Below are 17,897 nucleotides of genomic sequence, written 5' to 3'. Positions count from 1 at the left end.
TGTGTCTTTGTGTGTCTTTGTGTGTCTTTGTGTGTCTTTGTGTGTCTTTGTGTTTTTGCCCAGAGCAAAGCCACGTGCTGGCTGCTGTGACCCAACCTTGGCTCCAAGAGGGATGGCTCCAGCACAGCTGAGCACATCTCTCCTTCCCTTCTCATCAGAGGGTGGTGAGGCACTGGAACAGGTTGCCCAAGGAGGTTTGGATGCCCCATCCCTGCAGGCATTCAAGGCCAGGCTGATGTGGCTCTGGGCAGCCTGGGCTGCTGGTTGGCGACCTGCACACAGCAGGGGGTTGGGACTGGATGAGCACCGTGCTCCTTTTCAACCCAGGCCATTCTAGGATTCTATGATTCCCTTTTGTTGGCAGCTTCCAAGAGCTGGAGCAGCTCCTTGCAGTCCTTCTCTGTAGGTGGGAAGGGCTGGGTGCTGTCAGCTGCCTGGGACATGTTCTGTGCTATTCTGTGAGTCTGCAGCAATGAAGTCAGCTCCAGGGTGTGCGGCCCCTTGCCTTCCCACTCCTTCAACCTGATCACATCCCCACTGGTGTTTGCTTGATGTGTAGGAGGGAGATCAGATCTTCTGCATGTACCAAAGGATTCAGTTTGCAGCTGAGAGGTGTTGTAAGGGCTCCAGCCTGCACCCAGGGGAGAAAAAGCTCTACTGATCGCCAAGCCTCTTTAGTTACTGTTGTTCTCAGCAGAGCTGCTAAGTTGGACCAATTACTTCCATCTCTCTCCTGCCTCTCCAAATATGTTTGCCTTGAGTTTCTGCTTTTCTCTGGTGGATAACAACAGAACTTTCGTTAAGCAGTCGCTCTGTAATGGAGCTGCTGCATGTTTGCCTGTTGGCTGCTCTCACCGCCCCACGACAAGCTCGCTTTTGTTTCACATGCATAATGCAGCAGCAAGATGCTCATTTTTGTTACATAAGCATGGATCCGTCCCTTCAAATGTGAGCAGAACACTTGACAGCCCTCCACACACGCGTGCTGTGTTCTGTAAGGCTCACAAAATGCTTTTGTTTAGAGGATGGGATGGGGTTCTGTGCTTTGAGCTGTGTCGGTGTGACTACAGCCAGCAGTTTTTGGTATCTGCAGCAGCTTATTGTGTATTTAAGAGTCCCGAATCTGTTGTGTGGATTAGTCTTCAAGTCTCAAACCCAAAGGGGAGGGGTCCGTTTCCCTTTCTTCTTCAGTGTTCAGGCCAAGCAAGAGGGGAAGGAGTGTTTAATCTTCCAATACTGCCTGTACCCAGGTGCCACCCAGAGGTGACTCTCAGCAAGGTGCAGTAGGTGGCTTTTACATCCACATCCCAGCTCGGTCACAGCCTGACGTGGCACTCAGCCACATGCAGTGCAGCTCTGGGTGCTCCAGCCTGAGTGAGCTGCTCCAGGGAGCAACTAAAATTAGCCATCAGGAGGTCTGTCATCTGTACAGTGCATGGCACAGTTTTGTGTTGGATTCGGAGAAGAAAAATATCCTGATTGCAGTCAAATGTCTTAAAAGTCAGCGCAGAGGGAAGCAAAACCAGCCCTGTGATTGGGGTTAACGTGGGCTTTGGGGTCATTTTCTCCCCCATTCCTGGAATTTTGCTGGAATATTTTAAGACCTCTTTGCCAACTTTCCATCTGTGGAACTCCAGATGCCCTGTCATTGCTTCAACACAGACACAAGACATCGCATCACTTCTTGGTGCAGCTCTTGCCTCTGTGCTTCCATGACCTTGAAGCACGCGGCTGTATTGGTTTTATTAATGGTGCATGAGATGATGGGGCTGTGCCTTTTGTCTTTGCTGTTAGAAATTTCCTTGAGCCAAGGTGAGGGAGGGATCCTGGTGTCATTGAGTGCATTGATTTTCCTCAAACAGAGCAGCATCCTCCTCCAGCAACTGTTATAACTCTTATCTCCGCAATGCAGCATCGGGAGATGATCCTGGGTTAAAACGCTTTCATTTTCATAAATGTTGTAAGTGGAGGAGGTTGGGGTATGGGGAATAGAGCTGCTTGCCCTGAGTTTGGGTTCAGGATGCAGAGCAGCTGTCAGATCCAAGTTGGTTGAAAAAAATCTTCCTCCTTCAGTGGCCTAATTGTGTGTCCTGGCTCTGTGTGCCAACCCGGAGCCTTCTGAGCTTCCATCCCCTCTCACCCAACGTTGACAACGCTTTTATCCCATAGTTCTTGTTCTTTCTTTTGAGGAAAGTGCATAGGAAGGGGAAGTGGGACTGATGGAGCTCTGATGTCAGTGCAGACGTCCCTGGATGTGCCTCTGTCCCACGAAGAGCAGCCCATCTCTCCCCAGCACTTCTACATGGCTGAGGTGCTCCTGAGGATTAATTCTTCTCTCCCGAAAATGCAGCTTCACTCTGGAAAGCAGCAGCTGGGTGATGAATTTGTTCCTTCCGCTGCTGCAGGCGGAGCTGCGAGTCCTCAACGTACGGAGTGAGTGCTGGGCTTCAAAGGAGGAGATAATTGCTTGGCTTTAATGGAGCCTTTGAAACATGGCTGTTTGGAGTGAGACACGGCGAGCAGAGCTTGATTAAATGGATGCTGGTGAACTTTGCTGTCTGGGGACCGAGGGGGACTGAATATCATGTACTGCTCAAGGGTTTCAGACAACCCGAGCCTTGAAGATGTTGGCTTAGGAAATGCTTTTTGTCAGTGAGAGCAGCTCAGTGGTGGCACAGCTGTCCTACGGGACACCAACCACGTGGCACCGTGCGAGGAGCCAGGAGCTGCCCTGCCTGCCCGGGGCCACAGCCTCCTCCAGATGCTCCTGGGTCTCTCTGTGGGATCTCCCTTGCCATCACTGCTGCAGCAGGGCCGGGCAGGTTCCAGCTGCAGGTCGGTGTGGCTGTTGTGCTGGCTGAGTTCTTTGATGGGGTCAGTCTGCTGTGCTCGCAGATGTGGGCGATGCCAGGCTTTTCCGAGCACAGCTGGAGGTACTGCTGTGCACTAAGCGAGGCTGCCTGCAGCAGAGGTGCTTCCCCTGTTCTTGACGAATGAATTCCTCTCTCTGCATTTAGTCGGAAGCAAAGACAAAAGCAGAACTCGGCTTGTTTGTCTTCCTGTGGTGTGATGGAGGACACAGGAGAGCTGCACCACCAGGGACTCTGTGCTCGTGCATCTCTCACCTCAAACTGCTCCGAGTGGGCAGCAGCTCCCACTGATGAGATGCTAATACACATTGCACATGCAGCTCACGCCTGCTGAGTACAGCTAATCTCAATCCATTTGTCACTTGGGCTTTTGCTTTGGTGAGGAGGGACCCCCATGCGCCCGCAGCGGGGGGTTAACCCATGCCTGCCCTAAATACTGATTAGGGCTTTTATGTTTCCCAGGGCCAAAGGGCTTTGCAGGGGTGCGATGCAGTGTGTGGGGTTTGGCCCAGTCCAACAGCAGCTGCTCAGCACCCAGCGTGCAGCCAAGCCCCCTCCTCTCCCCTCCCCACCGTGGGCTGTAGCTGTCGCGGCGCGTGTGATTGATCGATATCATTAGTGAAGAGGTCTGACATGGAGGGGAGAGGAGGAGCTTTGCACCTCAGCAAGAGCTGCTGCTGTGCAGAGTTCACAGCAAAATGGACACCCGGCTCAGCAGCAGGCAGAGCCGTGAGCTGCCTGCTCCTTGTGCTGCATATCCCCACGGGCTGAGCTGCCTCGTGCTCAGGGCTGCCTTGCATGCAGATCTGCAGCCGTGCTTTCCTTTCCATTACAGTGAATGCAGAGATGCTCTGCCAGCCCCTCGCTGTGAGGTTGGAGCCCATCCTGCACTGCCCACAGCCCAGCCCTTCCTTTTTCTGGTGTTGTTTCGCTTTTGCTGCTCAGAAGTTTGCAAGGGCTGTTCTGATGGATCAGATCGCCTTGCTAACGTGCAGAAAGCTTCCCAAGTGTGCTCTCATCTCCAAAATTGGGTGGGTTTTGAGAACACTGGGGCTTCTGACTCATTTTGTGCCTGGGATCACTGATTTGCCTGTAGAGACTCAGTGCCTTGTTTGGTAGCTGTGCAGCTCAGTGTGCTTGGGTCTGTGCATACAAGTGGTTATCACGTACAGTTGCTTTGGATTTAGGAGAAGCAGGGGACCTTGGAGTGGTGCTGGGACAAGGCCTGGTCCTGCTGTGCCCCTTGCAAATCCAGGCAAACTTCTGCACCTCTGGTTCCTCTTCTGTAAAACGGCATAACAGAACCACCACTCCATCCCCAAACCTTGCTGTGTAAACCCAATCATCTGGGCCGACAGGTTCAGCCTCTGATTTCCTGCTGGAGCACGTGAGGAAGCCCTTCAGGGTATTTCTCCAGCAGAATCCTGATGGTGGGGAGGTGTAGATAGGGGAGAAAGAGGTTCATCAGATGTGTGTTGGTAAGTGCTTCTGGGATGATAAAGGATCGAGGAACAGCATCTCTTAAGGGGTTCTTAACCCCCACCCTAAAGGCTTTTTTGACCTGGGAAGAGAAGTTTGCATTCAGTCTGTCTCTGTGCACCTCTGTTTTGCAGTCACACATTCTATTGAGCTCCAGCAACCTGCTCCTGCTCACCCCTTCCTTCCTTGCAGCCATGGGGCAGTGGGACAGGGGCTGCTGGCTTCGGCAAGGAAACCTGTGTGCTGCTGGCTGGGCTTCATCAGGCAGCATTCCTGTCCTCAGAATTGAGGAGCTGAGTGGGTTGTGCTCTGTGAATCGGCCTGATGCAGGCAGGAGCTGTGCTGCATGGACAGCAGTTACCTTTGGGGCTTGGTGAGTTACCTCTGAACTTGGCTTGAGACGTGAGAAATGTGCCTGGTGTTTGGCTGGGCAAAAGAGGAAGAAATATTAGCAGTCTGCATTTGGCTAATGGATTTTAGTTCCAGTAAAGTTGTATTTCTTGCATCTGACAGCACTAATGGCTTCATCCTTCTTGCCTCATGCACTGCCTGAGCTCGTAGCCCCATCTGTAGGTTTAAGGACTTCCACCTCTCATCAGCCCCAGCTGTTGCAACAAATGCCTGCCTTGCTTCTTCTACATGTTGTCTGTGTGTGTGGACAGCACTTCTATCAAGGCTGGCTTGGTTTTGCAGCCTTTTATTCCCGGTGAAGCTTGGCTGGGTGCCCTCAGACCACGCCAGGTTGTGCTTTGTGGGCACATGGGGTGATGCTGTCCATCAGGCATGCCCTGCTTATTCCTTCCTCGAGGAAACAGTCAGGTTTAAAGGGACCTCTTTGAGCCCACCGTGCCCCTGTCCCTGTGCTGTTTTCTTTGAGGGGTGCTTTGTCACCTGAGAAACGTTGTGAGAGGAGCCGAATTGCTTGCCTTGCTTTTTTCTACAACTTTTAATTATTTCTGACTACGTTCTGCCCACTGTTCCCCTTCCACAGCATTCCCCATGACCTTTTAAAGGCAGGATTCCTGAAATTTGGAGCGGGAGGAGAAGGAAGGAGCTGAGTTGGCTGAGAATGAGCATTTATTTTAATCAGAAGTTGTGATCAGGCTCTTGCTGGGGGGCACGGAGGCTGGCAGTGATCTGCTCCCGTGTCATCCTCGGAACATGCACATCTCATGGACTTTTCTGGCTTTAGTCAGGGACGTCCAAGGCATCTGTTCTCTTTTTCTTTGTTAACCCCTCCATTCCCCTTTCCAAACAGCCCCATTCATTTTGCCTTCATTTGGAGTGGTTTCTAAACCAGAAAGCCTGCGCTTGGCGTTCCTGCAGGTTTTCTCCTTTAAAGGCAGAAATACGTTTATGAGTGTACGAAAGGTGAAGTGAAGTAAATAATATTTTTTTAAAGCAAATTCAGGAGCTCAGGGAAAGGAGCTGCTGTGGTTTTGTTCCCCCGTGCCAATACCCCGACTGCCTCCAGAAACGCGTGGTGTGCAGCGAGCCGTTTCCTCACCTCCCCCTCAATAAATTAATCCTCACGCAGCCACAAATCACTTGGAACTGTCAGAGCAGACCTGTAACATCATTTCTTTGAAAACACGAGCCATGCAGTCCGTCACCGAGCAAACACTGAGAAGTCAGTCATTTCCACTGGAGGGTGATAAAGCTGCCGTCTCCCTCCCCTCTCCTGCGGCTTCTGCTGCGAAGGCTGCTTGCTGGATGGAAAAGCTGGGAGGGGTAAAAGAGGATGGAGAGAAGGGAGGGACAGGCGATGCGAGAGCAGCAGACAGGACTGCGAGCGTGGAGCCGGCTGCCTTCAGACAAAGCACTGCTGCAGCTCTGCAAGGACGCGCGATCGCCGCCGGTGCGCCGGGAGGACCCACAGGAGGGAAGGATGGAGAGCCCAGGGCTGGGCACGGCAATTCCAGGTTCAAATGCTGCCCTTCTGCACAGGCTGCGTTAGGGGAGGAAGGCAGCAGCCCTTTATGATCTCCGCATCTCTCGTGCTGCAGTGTGTGCTAGGAGGGCTGGCCGGCTCTCCCGACCCCGGCTCTCCCGGAGCAGCAGGATCCCGAGCCCCAGGCAGCGCTGTGAGCTGCACACCGTGCGGCCATTGCAGTGGGCGGGGGTGGAAGGACGGCTGGGAGGCTTCCGCACAGCTGCAGGTGACCTAAAGCTTCAAAGGAAGCAACTCGGTGTTGGTTGTTTTTTTTTCTTTCCTTGGTCATCTTTCTATTTGCATATACCCTTGAATCACAGACGTGCTAAGCAGACTGAAGAAAATCCTGCTGTCTTGCATAGCAAATGCCCTGATGAAAAGGAGATCTCTGAACTTTTCTTGTCATCTCTTAAGCTTCTCCAGAGGAGAGTAACAAGTCCCCAGGTTCTCTTCCCGGGGTGAAGGAAGGAGAGCTTGTCTGTATAGCTGCTGCGGGCTGTTGGGAAGATCCTCATTTACCAAAGGCTGCCAGGAGCTGCTGAGGCACATCTCGGACTTGAGCTGCTGCAGGAGGAGCAGAGGGTGTGCTCGCTCTTGTCTCTTTTTGTTTGGCCGTGGCTCGGAAGCAAGGAACTGAAATGCCTCATTCTCCAGAGCTGCTGCCCCTCTGAGTCAGGGGCTCACATGCAGCAGCCACGCTCAGCTGCAGAGCATGAAGGAAGGGCAAACGGCAGCATGCACCAGGCAGCTGGCAGCACTGGGTGCACCGGTTCCTCTGCCCTTCTGGCTGTCAGCCCTCGTGGAGGTGTAGCTGGGCTCTGCCAGGCTGGCACGAGCAGCGAGCCCAGGTGCCATGCGTCCGGATAGGCGGTGACACGACTGTGTTGGGACCCTCAGATTGTGCTCGGGGTCACTCGCTCCTCTGCTCCTCCTAATGCACTAATGGAGAGAAAAAGCCCTTACCATGGTTTGCCTCTTTCAGGACTGCTTGGGGAAAAAAGTAAAAGCCCTTCTTATCTTCTGCTGCAGTTTGTGTGCTTTCTTTGTCTTGCATGTCTTCCTGCGGACAGCTGCTCTGCTCTGCTTCTGCTGCTTTCCTGAACCTCCGCCGTGTGCGTTCTGTGTCTCGGCTGCATGAAGATGCATTTTCTCTCTAGCTGCTTTGTGCCCTCGATGCTCCTGGCCCTCCCTGCAGCCCCGCTGGGCAGCGCAGCGCACCCAAAGCCGCGTGGAGCAGAGGAGCCACACGGTGCTGTGCGATCCTGAGCAGCACTCGCAGTTGTGCCCAGCGGGGAGTGCCGGGGCTGGAAGTTGGCCGCCCTCCTCCCGCCCCTTCTGATGAACCAAGGAGAGCACCAGCATCCCCGTGGGGTTGGGCTTTGTGTGTTTGCCTGGCAAGGAGCTGCCCGAGCCCTGCAAGCGCTGCATGTGATGATGTCCTGCTCCCAGGACGCTTTGCTCGGGCGCGGGGTTCCTTCCTCTGAGTGCTCACTGGGATACGATTAGACCCCGAGCCTTTGGATGTGCTGGAGGCTCCTCGTCCATGCTCTGTGCACACACGAGGAATTGTCTGCCAGCCCACTGATTGTACTCTGAGCATAATTTTTTGAGTTTCCTTATGGTAATGACTATGATGTGGCAATGCCATCTGTCTTCCTCAGAGTGCCGCTGCTACCGCCTTAACAGTTTTTCCCTTTTCAAGCGTCTGCCGATTCCTCTCTCGTCAGGTTCTCGGATGCTGGAGCAGAGCGTGGGGGAGTGGCTGGAGTCCATCGGCCTGCAGCAGTACGAGAGTAAGCTGCTTTTGAACGGCTTTGATGATGTCCGTTTCCTGGTAAGTGGTGGGCTGGGACCCACGGGCCGATGTCGGGATGCTGGGTCAGCCCTGCTTCAGGTTCTGCAGCCCAGCAGGGTGGGTCTGGGGCTGCGCAGAAGGTTGGACCGAAGGAGGATGTGAGGGCTGTGTTGGTTCCTCCCTCAGCACCGTTGGTTCGGTTGTTTCGGATATAAATTTGATTCTACCGCCTCAAATCCCTGCGATGTGATTTGCTGGAGAAGTTGGAACTGAGGTTTGTTTGTGTGTGAAGAAAGCAGCAAACTGCCTATGTCGTGGGTGGGAGACCTCTTGTTGGAGGTATCCTCGCTCTGAGCGGGCCAGCAGGGCTTGGTGAGCTGCACCTGATTGCCTTGGCACTGCTGGCTCTGAAACCGAAGGATGAGAGCAGCCTCGTGTTTCACATCGTGGGGCAGAAACAGGGCCGTGGTGCTGAGCTCAGAACCTGGTGTGGGACAGTGAGGAGTGGGGAGCAGCACCTTCTGTGTGGCCGAAAGAAACGCCTTTGGGGTTTGCAAAAGGAATTGCTAAAGCTGGACGTGGGCCGTTGGGGGCTGTGTTGGGAAGGGAGCGGGGGCATCTCTGGTGCTGTGGGTGCACAGACAGGAGGTGTCTGGGGGGGGCACGTGGTCTGGAGCTGTGCTGGGGGCACTGGGGCAGTGAGAGCACCGAGGGGTGAGGATGAGGGGATGTGGGGAGCTCCCCCCTGTTGGAAACCAGCAGCCATTGACTGGTGAAGGCGAACGGGGCGGCCAGAGGAAGGAGGGAAGGCTTGAGATGCCCTGAGATGGCGCAGGGAGTTGAAATGAAACACTCCATACTTCCCCGAGTAGCTGACAGAACTTTGGCTTTCACTGTGCCAGCAATTAGCTGCTCTCACTGCAGCAATTAGCACCTTTCCCCTCGACCAGCTCTGCCCACCAGCCTGCTGATAGTTCTCAGTGCAGGGGTTGAGTAACAAAGGGAAGAAACTTTCCTTTAGCCCTGGAGAAGTGGAGCTGGGGGTTCAGAAGCAGTTCTTAGAGGCTGTGCCCATTTGCTGTGAGTAGCAGTGCTCAGTCATGGACTGCATTTATACGCTCAATTTCAGCACGAGGAGGTGGGCTCCTGCTCCTTCCAGGGGTGGGATGCTCTCCTTTGCTCATTCCTTTCCGTTTTAAAGGGTCAAACCATTGACTGAGGATTTCCTGCAAGCCCTGGCTGAGTTCCTCTTTGCTGTTTATCCTTTTTACTTTGGCACCCATGTCAGATCTGCCTCTCGCATCCCTTTATCTCAGTCCTCGGGACTCGAAGCCAATGCATGGAAGTTTAATTCTTCCAAATCCCCTCAGTCATGTTCCTCCCCTTCGGCGTCTGATGTTGCAGGAGTAAAACCTTTGCATACAAGCAGGGAACAAATCGTCTGCTTGTTTTTAATGCTGGTTTTGATGCTCTCTGATGAATTATTAAAGCTGCCCGGTGCTGTGAGCGCTGAAGGATGCAGCTGCCAGCACCCACTGTGTCGGTTTGTCCATCCCTTTCCTTTTTAATATAACAATTTCTTTATGAACTGCCACTTTTGGTCAGGAATGATTATTTCAGACTAAGTGGTGTTGTTTTCCTGGGCTTGGTTTCTGTGAAAGGATCAGTCCCTGTTAGGGCCTTGGAGCACGAAGCTGTAAGAGACAAACACTGGAGGATGCGGGAGTTTGCCTTCTGTTTTTGGGACCTTATCCATGAGCTGCTGTATGAGGTCAGTGCTTCCCCTGGCAGCAAACCTCGAGTTCTGCTGCAGTTTGGGGCTGCTTTGGTGACAGCAATGGCTGCAGCAGGACTGACTCCTCACAACGCAGCTCTCTGCTGTCTCTCTGTGGGTGGGAATTTGGGGTGAGCACAAGCATTATTTGCAATACCCACTGATTCTGAGCAGCATCAGCCTGCTCTTGTTAGGAATATTCCCACTTTCGGAACTTGCAGAGGCTGTGAGTGCAAGTGAGTAGCAGGGAGGAGCAAACCAACAGCACCAGGGTAAGGAGGAAGGACCCACTGGTGTTAATGCATCAATGCAAGGAGTGCATCCTGCCTGGCCACCTGGGTGCTGCAGGTGGGCTGGGTTTGCAGCACTGCCCTCCCGATGCTGTGCTGTGTTCCACTCTTAAGGCAGCTTCCCAATCAGTCTTCTGTGATGTAAAACTCCTGTTAAGGCTGTAAAACAAAACTGAGTGCTGCAGTGTTTGCTATGGACACACAAGAGCATCTCAGCGACACCGACTGGATTCAGCCAAACGTGGAATGGCTCAGAGTAAACATGATGGGCATTGACTGCAGTTGGAGTAGATACTGCTGGCACAAGGCAGCAGGACTGCAGGGACGTTGGTTTGATGTGGTGCTGGAGCTTCTGGGAAGGAACAGAAGCGACGTTTGTTGCAGACAAAATGTGGTTTTGCTTCTTGACAGAGGGAAGAAACAGGCTGCATTGAAGGAGCTCCGTTTTCTAATAGAAGACCCAAGTTCTTTCTGAACAGTATGGTCTACAGATTGGAGCTCTTCTATTCCCCTGCAGTGGCTTTGTTGTGATGTTTCTGTGCAGCAGCTCCTTCCTCTCCTCCTCTCCATCGCTGCTGAGTGACCTTCACTGCCTGCACTGCTGCTCAGGGCGGTCTGGTTGTGACACCAAACTTCTGCTTTAGTTTGGGGAGCGGCCTGCCTGGCCAGCTGGGGATTTAAGGCCAGAAAATGGAGGTGGTGCTTCATCTTCTCTGCTTTGCAGCTTGCTGAAGCCCTCCTTAGAGGGGAAGGATTTATTGGTGCAAACATAACTGAGTGAAAGCTGCTGGCTGCGAGTTGCCAGCGATGGCCCTGCTGTCCTTACCAAAATGCAGCCTTGTGAGTAGCACTGAGTCCTCAGCAGAATTGCATGCGGTGGAAATGAACCAAGGGTGCCCTAAAACCATGCAGGGAGAGCCCTGTCCCTCTGCGTGGAGGAGCACAGCCCAGGGCTTCCAGGGAACCGCAGCCTCATCCCCTGCTGGAGGAGCAAACAGAAGGTCAGATCACAAAGCTGCAGCAGCGAGCAAGCAGTGTCATCCAGGAAAACACACTATAAATCGATTTAATTGTCCTTGACTGGTAATGAACTGGGGGGGGGAGGGAGTGAGAGAGTAGGGAAAATGTCAGTGCAGTGTGAGCTAAGAGGGCTCCCATGTGCTGTGAGCAGCAGGAGCTGCAGTGCTGTGCCGTGGGGTGCGTGGAGCTTCCCAGTGCCCTGCTGGGACCGCTGTGCTGAGGGCACTGCCTGCCTGGGGGCTGCAGAAACAGGGAGGGAAGTGCTGTTCCCTGCGGTGCCAGCGATCCGTTGGATCCTGCAGATCAAGCCCAGATGCCTGTAGAAGCCCTTCCCTCCCCTGGGAGGCTGAGCGCTCAGCCCTGTGATGGCTCTGCTGCTGAACTTTTTCCTCAGTCCGAAGGCATTCTCATTCAGAGGAGCAGGTAGAGGAATGTCAGCCACTTCTCGTGGCTTTGTGTTATTGTTCAAGCCTGGATTCCCACAGAGGGTGCGGAAAGCAGCTCATGCTGATTCAGTCAGACAGCATCAGAAGCGGAAATCTGTTCTCATGCACTGCCCTGGGCACCTCTGCTTTTTTGTGTGTGTGTTTATTTCTTTTCATAATCGGAGAGAAGTGATCAAATTATGGCAGTGTTGGGAGAATGGGGTATTTGTACAGCTTGGGGAGCTCGCAGCCCCATTACGTGGCATTGTTTCTTGCTTATCACTGCCACCAGCGTGCTGGAAATACATTGCATTGCTGCTTCCCAGACTGAATGAACACCCCTAAGAGCAGAACAGGACCCTCGTGCAGGGATTTCTGCCACATGTCCAAGTGGGAATGGGTTCATTCAATGCAGTGGATTCTCTGACAGCTCTGCAGTGTGTCTCAGATGCTCCCTGGGCAGCTCTGAGGGCCCTGCTTTGTCTTTGTGATGGTTTTCAGTTTATCTCTGGAAGGTGTGAACGTATTCACTCTGTGGCTGAACTCCCTGCTGGTTCTGGAGGGGTTTTGGGGAGCAAAGTGGGTGAAGCAGGGCTGGCAGTTTAGAGAATGCTTACATGTGATTCATGAGTAGCTCCTGGCCCAGTAAACGTTTAAAAAGCCATTAAAGGAGCGGTTAATTTTTTTTCCCTTCTCAATAAAATTGCACGGATTTGACAACCGTGACCGATTCCCTCGGTTGTTGCACTGCCAGTAGTGTGTGCATGGGGGGAGAAATGAAACAAAAATGCAGTGCACTAATCTAGGATTTTTATAGGAGCCCTTTCTGCAGTTGTTGCTTTGGGAAGCACTGGGAGCTCACCGGTCTGCCCTCAGCAAACTGAGTGCTTCTCATCCCCTCGTTTCCACCGAGCTCCCTCAAGCAGCAGCCCCCAGTGAGGGCAGGGCGACCCGCAGGGCTGCTGGCAGACACACGTTCCTCTGGCCAAGCGCTGCTGTTTCCCCCTTGGCTCTGAGGTGGGGGTGGGAGGGGGCTGGATGTGGGGTCGGGGGAGATGTAGGGCTGTGGAGCGGGGCTGGCTGACCCCAGGGCTGGAGCTGCTGGGCAGTTCTGGGTGCCTTGGCTGTGATGCTGTGGGTGAAAAGCCCCACGGTGCCAACCGTGTGCTTGTACAGATGGAACGCAGGACAAGCCGATGGGTTTGGCTGTTAGCACAGCATGAGCTGCTCTTGCCCTGTCCAACAGGACGTGTTTGCTCCGAGTGCAGCTCTGCACAGCTCCTGGAGCTCTGAAGGGGCTGAGCCCAAACCTGCACCTCCCAAACAGCGCAGGGAAGGAGGGCACTTGGTTTCAGCCAGCACTGGGCTCTTGGGCAGCTCATTTCCAGCTGCAGTGCCTCTGCCAGCTCCCAGAATGCCCTCACTGTAGCTCAGTTTTGCTGCCTTCCCTCACCCTCACTGCCCTTTTATTTAACCCAGCCAGGAGAGCTCAGGGTGTAGGGTTGAGTCTTGGGACGGGCTGTGTGTTATCCCTGTTCAGGCTGTGTCTCCAGCTCTGTCTCCCACATCCAGGCTCATGTAGAACAAAAGCAGTGGCAGCAAAATCCCTGACAAGATACAAGCTGCCTTGAATTTACTGAGAAGGGGAAAAAAAGAAAAGCTTTGTGTGCATTAATCTAAGAAAAATGGATGCTTTGGCTCGTCCAGCTGAAGACACTGCTATGGATGTTTGCTAGTCTGGAAAAGCTGTGTTTGGGTTTTGCATCTGTTGCTTTTAATAGCAAACACGTTCTGGTCCCAATCTTCCCCACAGTTCTGTCTGGAATACGTGGGTTGGTAACAAGGCAGTGCTGCTATGAGTCGGTTGGGATTCATTGTGCTGTGCTGCTGGCTGGGGAGGACTGCGTGTCCTATACAGAACTTTCTTTGCCTTGGGCCCTTCCTTAGCTGGAAAGAGAGAATGGACTGAAGCCAGGCTCTGAGTAAGAAGAAGCATCTGAAAATTGGGTAGTTAAGCGCCCGCAGAGTGCCCTGCTGGAGCAGAGATGCTGGCAGATTTCACAGGCTCTGATTTTGGCATGCTCCTCTTTAGGGTCACCTAGCCCACACTGCGTCATGCAGCGTGACCCCTCTGACTGTGCTTTTCTCCTTTAATGAGAAACCTGGAGTCTTGCAGGCTGCTTAATTACAGTGCAGGATGCGAAGCGCCATATCCTGGAGCAGAACCCTGCTCCAAAAGCTGCTTTCTGCAGGTGGACCAGGCGAGCAGGTGGGCACTGTTGGATGGGGCCAGGCTGGATGGGCAGCCTGATCTGGGAGGGCACCCAGCCCATAGCTGGGGTGGGGATCTGGGGGCTGTAAGAGCCTTTTCAACCCAACCATCCCATGGATCTACAATCTTTAAAGTCCCTCCCAACCCAACCATCCCATGGCTCCATGATCTTTAAGGTCCCTCCCAACCCACCCATTGTATGGTTCTATAATCTTTGAGGTCCCTCCCAACCCAACCATTCTGTGATAACCTGGCACCCAGACTGAGGTTGGCACAGAGCCGTATCCCATCCCATCTCTTCTAGGTTGGAGCTGGGTGTAACAGAGAGGTGTGGGATGGGGAGGAGTGCAGGGAGAGCCCTGGCCCTGTGCGCCCCGCGCTGGGCTCAGCCTGCAGCCTGCACAAGGTACAGCACTTGTCACAACGAATACAGTCTCAACTCTGTCTTCAGAAAGTTTTCTTGATTCCAATTGGCATTTCTGAGCCGGGGAGGATCGGGCTAGCAGCAGAGAGGTCCTCACAGCTCTCCTCCTCTTCTGCTGCAGGCGTTTGTCCTTGAAGGACCCAGACCTGGGTTCTGGGGACCAGGACGATGGTGCTGGGGAGGTGATGTCCAACCTGGGCATGGGGACCTTTGGCTGCTGGTAAAACCAACCCACAAGAAAAACCACCTTGTTTTACGATCTCGTTTCTAAAGTCCTCCTAACCCAGCTGTCCCTCTGAGATTGGTGGCTGAAACCCAACAGCTCAGGGGGCTCCTGGTGCTGCAGGTGAGCCTTGGGAGCATGGCACTGACCCAAACCCTGGCTGGGAGGCAGGGAGCATCACACAGAGGACCTCAGCTTTGTCTGCAGGGCGTGTTAAACGCACACAGCCTGAGAACAAAGCTCAGCTGCTCTGCTGGCAAAGGTTAAAAGATCCCCAGCGCGTTTGCATTTAATTATCTATTTTAGTGGCAGATTATTATTTTTTTTCATTGGAGATGAAATCCGGATGGGTTTAAAGGACGCTCCTCCGAGCAGAGCTCGTGCACAATGGGCTGTAATGATGTATTCAGAGCTGCTATGCTTTGTCTATCCTTGTTAAGTACCCTGAGAATGCAGACTGGCACTGAGGGAATTTAATGTGACACATAAAAATAAGGAGCACTAGAGGAAGCCGTGATTCTGAGTGTTTAACTAGCTTGGAGCCCCGCTGCATGGCTAGCAGTTTTCCTCAGATTTGAGATGTCAAAGGTGGGAGAAGGGCCTGTATCTCACCCCGGGCACTGGAAAGGGGCAGCCTGGAGAGGGCATGGGACACGCTGGCACAGCAGGGGCGAATGGAGGCAGCGTGGTGCCCACTGACTTCCATGGGGCCGGTGGCTACCGTGTGTATGCAGCACTCTGCTGCTCCCCGGCCACCCGCTGGTTTAATTTGCTGCTGTCATTTGCTAAATAATTGTTTCTCTGCAGTCTGGCCTCTGAGGGCAGCACCATTGCTTCGGGCAGCTCTTAGCTCAGCGTTAATTCTATGGTTCTCCTGGCACTTATCTCAGCGGAGCAGCGGTTCTTTGGGGGCAGAGCTCTGATGCTGCACTTAAAGCAGGTGGGACTGAGCGAGGTGGACGTGCTGAGCAGCTACAGACAGTGCAGCGTGGGGAGGAATTCCAAACACTTGCTGCCCTTTGAAGAGGATAGGTACATGTCCTGCTCAGTCCCTTCCTGGAGCCCTGGCCGCTCCTCGTGCCCTTGCAGCAGCATAGTGCCCGGCAGCTGACTTTAATGAGGTTCCTCTTATAAAACCAAAATGTGGAGCAGCAGAGCGCTGCCAGCTCAGCCCTTCTCCTGATCCTCTCCTGGGAGCAGAGGGAGGCAGTGCTGGGAGGATCCGGGTGGCTCCCAGTGTGGTGCTGAGCTCGTTGGGTGCAGTGCTGAGAGCTGTGGGGAGCTGAGCCCAGCCCAGGTATGGCGGTGGGAGGGGGGTGAGGTGGGCTGCAGCAGTGTGTGGTGCTTCTGGGGTGGGCTGCCGCCAGAAGTGGGGAGAGGAGGAGAAATGTGACTTTCACGTATTCTCCTGGAAAGAAATTGCGTTTTCTCAGCGGCCCAGGAAGGAGGATGAGCAGAGCCCAATGCCCCTTATAGGCTCAGTGTATGGAGCAGGGCTGGGTGTTACTCTGGCAGCTGAGGAGTGTCTTTGTTGGCAGCATTCAAAGCATTGGTGGTGGAGAGACTGCCTTAATGGTGGCCTGAGACCCCCCTGGCTGGATGAGGATGCCTGCAGTGGGCTGTGCTGGGATACAGCCACGCTCTGCCATGCCACGCATTGGTAGCATGGCTCCATTGTGCCCCGTGTTGGTCTGTGGGGCTGAGCTCCGTCCCTGTCCTCCTCCTCCCAGGCAGCCCTGGGGCTGCAGGGGATCTGAGGGGCAGCTGCTGCCCTGTGTGTGGGCTCCGCTCTCATATGCACCTTCCTGTCCCCTCAGGGCTGTAATGTCATGGAGGACCAGGATCTTCGGGACATTGGGATCGGAGACCCGCAGCACCGCCGGAAGCTCCTGCAGGCAGCTCGCTCCCTGCCAAAGGTGAGCAGGGCCAGGGCACTGCCCAGCATGGCTGTGAGACAGAGGAGGCAAAAGGCTGAGCACGGTGTTAATTGCAGACGCTGTATGCTTTGGGATCCCTGCCCCCTGCGGCTTTAACCCCTCTCTGCTTTCTGCTTTTGTAGCTGAAGCCCCTGGGCTGTGATGGGAACAGCCAGCCGTCCGTCCCTGCCTGGCTCGACTCCTTGGGGCTGCAGGATTACATCCAGTCCTTCCTCTCGAGCGGCTACAGCTCTATTGACACTGTGAAGAACCTCTGGGAGCTTGAAATAGTCAATGTGAGTGTTGTTTGCCTGTCCCCACAGTGCCGGGGTCCTGCCTGCATTCCCTGCAAGGAGCAATGCTAAATGCAAACAGACTGCTGGAAGGGGGATGCTTTGCTTTGTGCAGAGGGCAGAGAAGCTGTCCCTCTTGGCCCCTCATGTCCAGAGATGGGCAACAGAGCTGAGGGGTCTGGAGCACAGTGGGGTCTTATGGGGAGCAGCTGAGGGAGCTGGGATGGCTGAGTCTGGAGAAGAGGAGCTCAAGGATGACTTCATGTCCTGAAGGGAGGTTGTGGTGAGGTGGGGGTTGGCCTCTGCTCACAGCTAACAGCAATGGGACAGGAGGTGATGGCCTCACATGGGGCCACTACCTGGGGAGGAGCAGGCTAGGTATGAGGAAACATTTCTTCCCTGAAAGAGCCGTGCTGCACCAACACAGACTGCAGGGAATGGTGGGTCACCATCCCTGGAGGGATTCAGGAAACGTGGAGATGTGGCACTGGATAGTAGGGATGTGTTGGGGTTGGACTTGGTGAACTTAGAGGTCTTTTCCAGCCTTAATGACCCCATGATGCCCCAGGATCCGCAGGTCCTGCCTTCCACAAACCACTGTGCAGCTCCCCTGCGCTGGCACAAGTTCTTTTTCTCAGCGTTGTCTCTCCCACAGGTGCTGAAGGTGAACCTGTTGGGCCATCGGAAGAGGATCATCGCCTCGCTGGCTGACCGGCCCTATGAGGAACCCCCAGCAAAGCCACCACGCTTCTCACAGCTGAGAGTGAGTCCATGCAGTGTCCCTGCTGCCCACAGTGTCTGTTCAGAGCATTCAGTGGTAGCTGTGTTCTGCCTCTGTTGACTCCACGTCCTCCCCTTTCATTCAAAAAGAAGTCCAGGTCTTTCGGGTACGCTCATCTCCTTCTAGTTAGTAGCTGAGTAGCTGACACCCCTGGGGGACGCAGAGCCCTGCAGAGTGCAGGTACTGATGGCTTTAGGGTGGGTGTCCAGCAGGGCGTGGGGCACAATCAGAATTACTCTGCTTCTTTTGTGCCCAGGAAATTCTGCCTAGCAAAATCAATAAGGAAGATAAAAACCCTACCATGTCAATATTTAAGTTAAAAGTCCTTTGGAAGTAGGTGTTGGGAGTAATGAGTGCTGAGAGTGACCTTTGAAAATGGTACTGCTTTTTTTTTTTTTAAAA

General features: G+C 53.9%; 1 protein-coding gene across 3 annotated transcripts in view; it reads left to right on the top strand.

The window, feature by feature from the left end:
* LOC100544838 (ankyrin repeat and SAM domain-containing protein 1A) overlaps positions 1–17,897 on the top strand; it is a 74,160-nt gene extending 56,263 nt beyond the window's left edge. For all 3 annotated transcript variants that reach the window (XM_019623304.2, XM_010724348.3, XM_010724347.3), the window contains 4 exons: positions 8,010–8,116; positions 16,323–16,421; positions 16,565–16,717; positions 17,370–17,897. In XM_019623304.2, the coding sequence (XP_019478849.1) occupies positions 8,010–8,116; positions 16,323–16,421; positions 16,565–16,717; positions 17,370–17,555 (545 nt within the window). In that variant the 3' untranslated portion in view covers positions 17,556–17,897. The remainder of the gene's footprint in view (positions 1–8,009; positions 8,117–16,322; positions 16,422–16,564; positions 16,718–17,369) is intronic.

The sequence above is a fragment of the Meleagris gallopavo genome, chromosome 28 (genome assembly GCF_000146605.3).
Source record: "Meleagris gallopavo isolate NT-WF06-2002-E0010 breed Aviagen turkey brand Nicholas breeding stock chromosome 28, Turkey_5.1, whole genome shotgun sequence".
Lineage (NCBI taxonomy): Eukaryota > Metazoa > Chordata > Aves > Galliformes > Phasianidae > Meleagris > Meleagris gallopavo.
The sequence above is the reverse complement of the archived record's forward strand: the minus strand, read 5'-3'. Positions and strand labels throughout refer to the sequence as shown.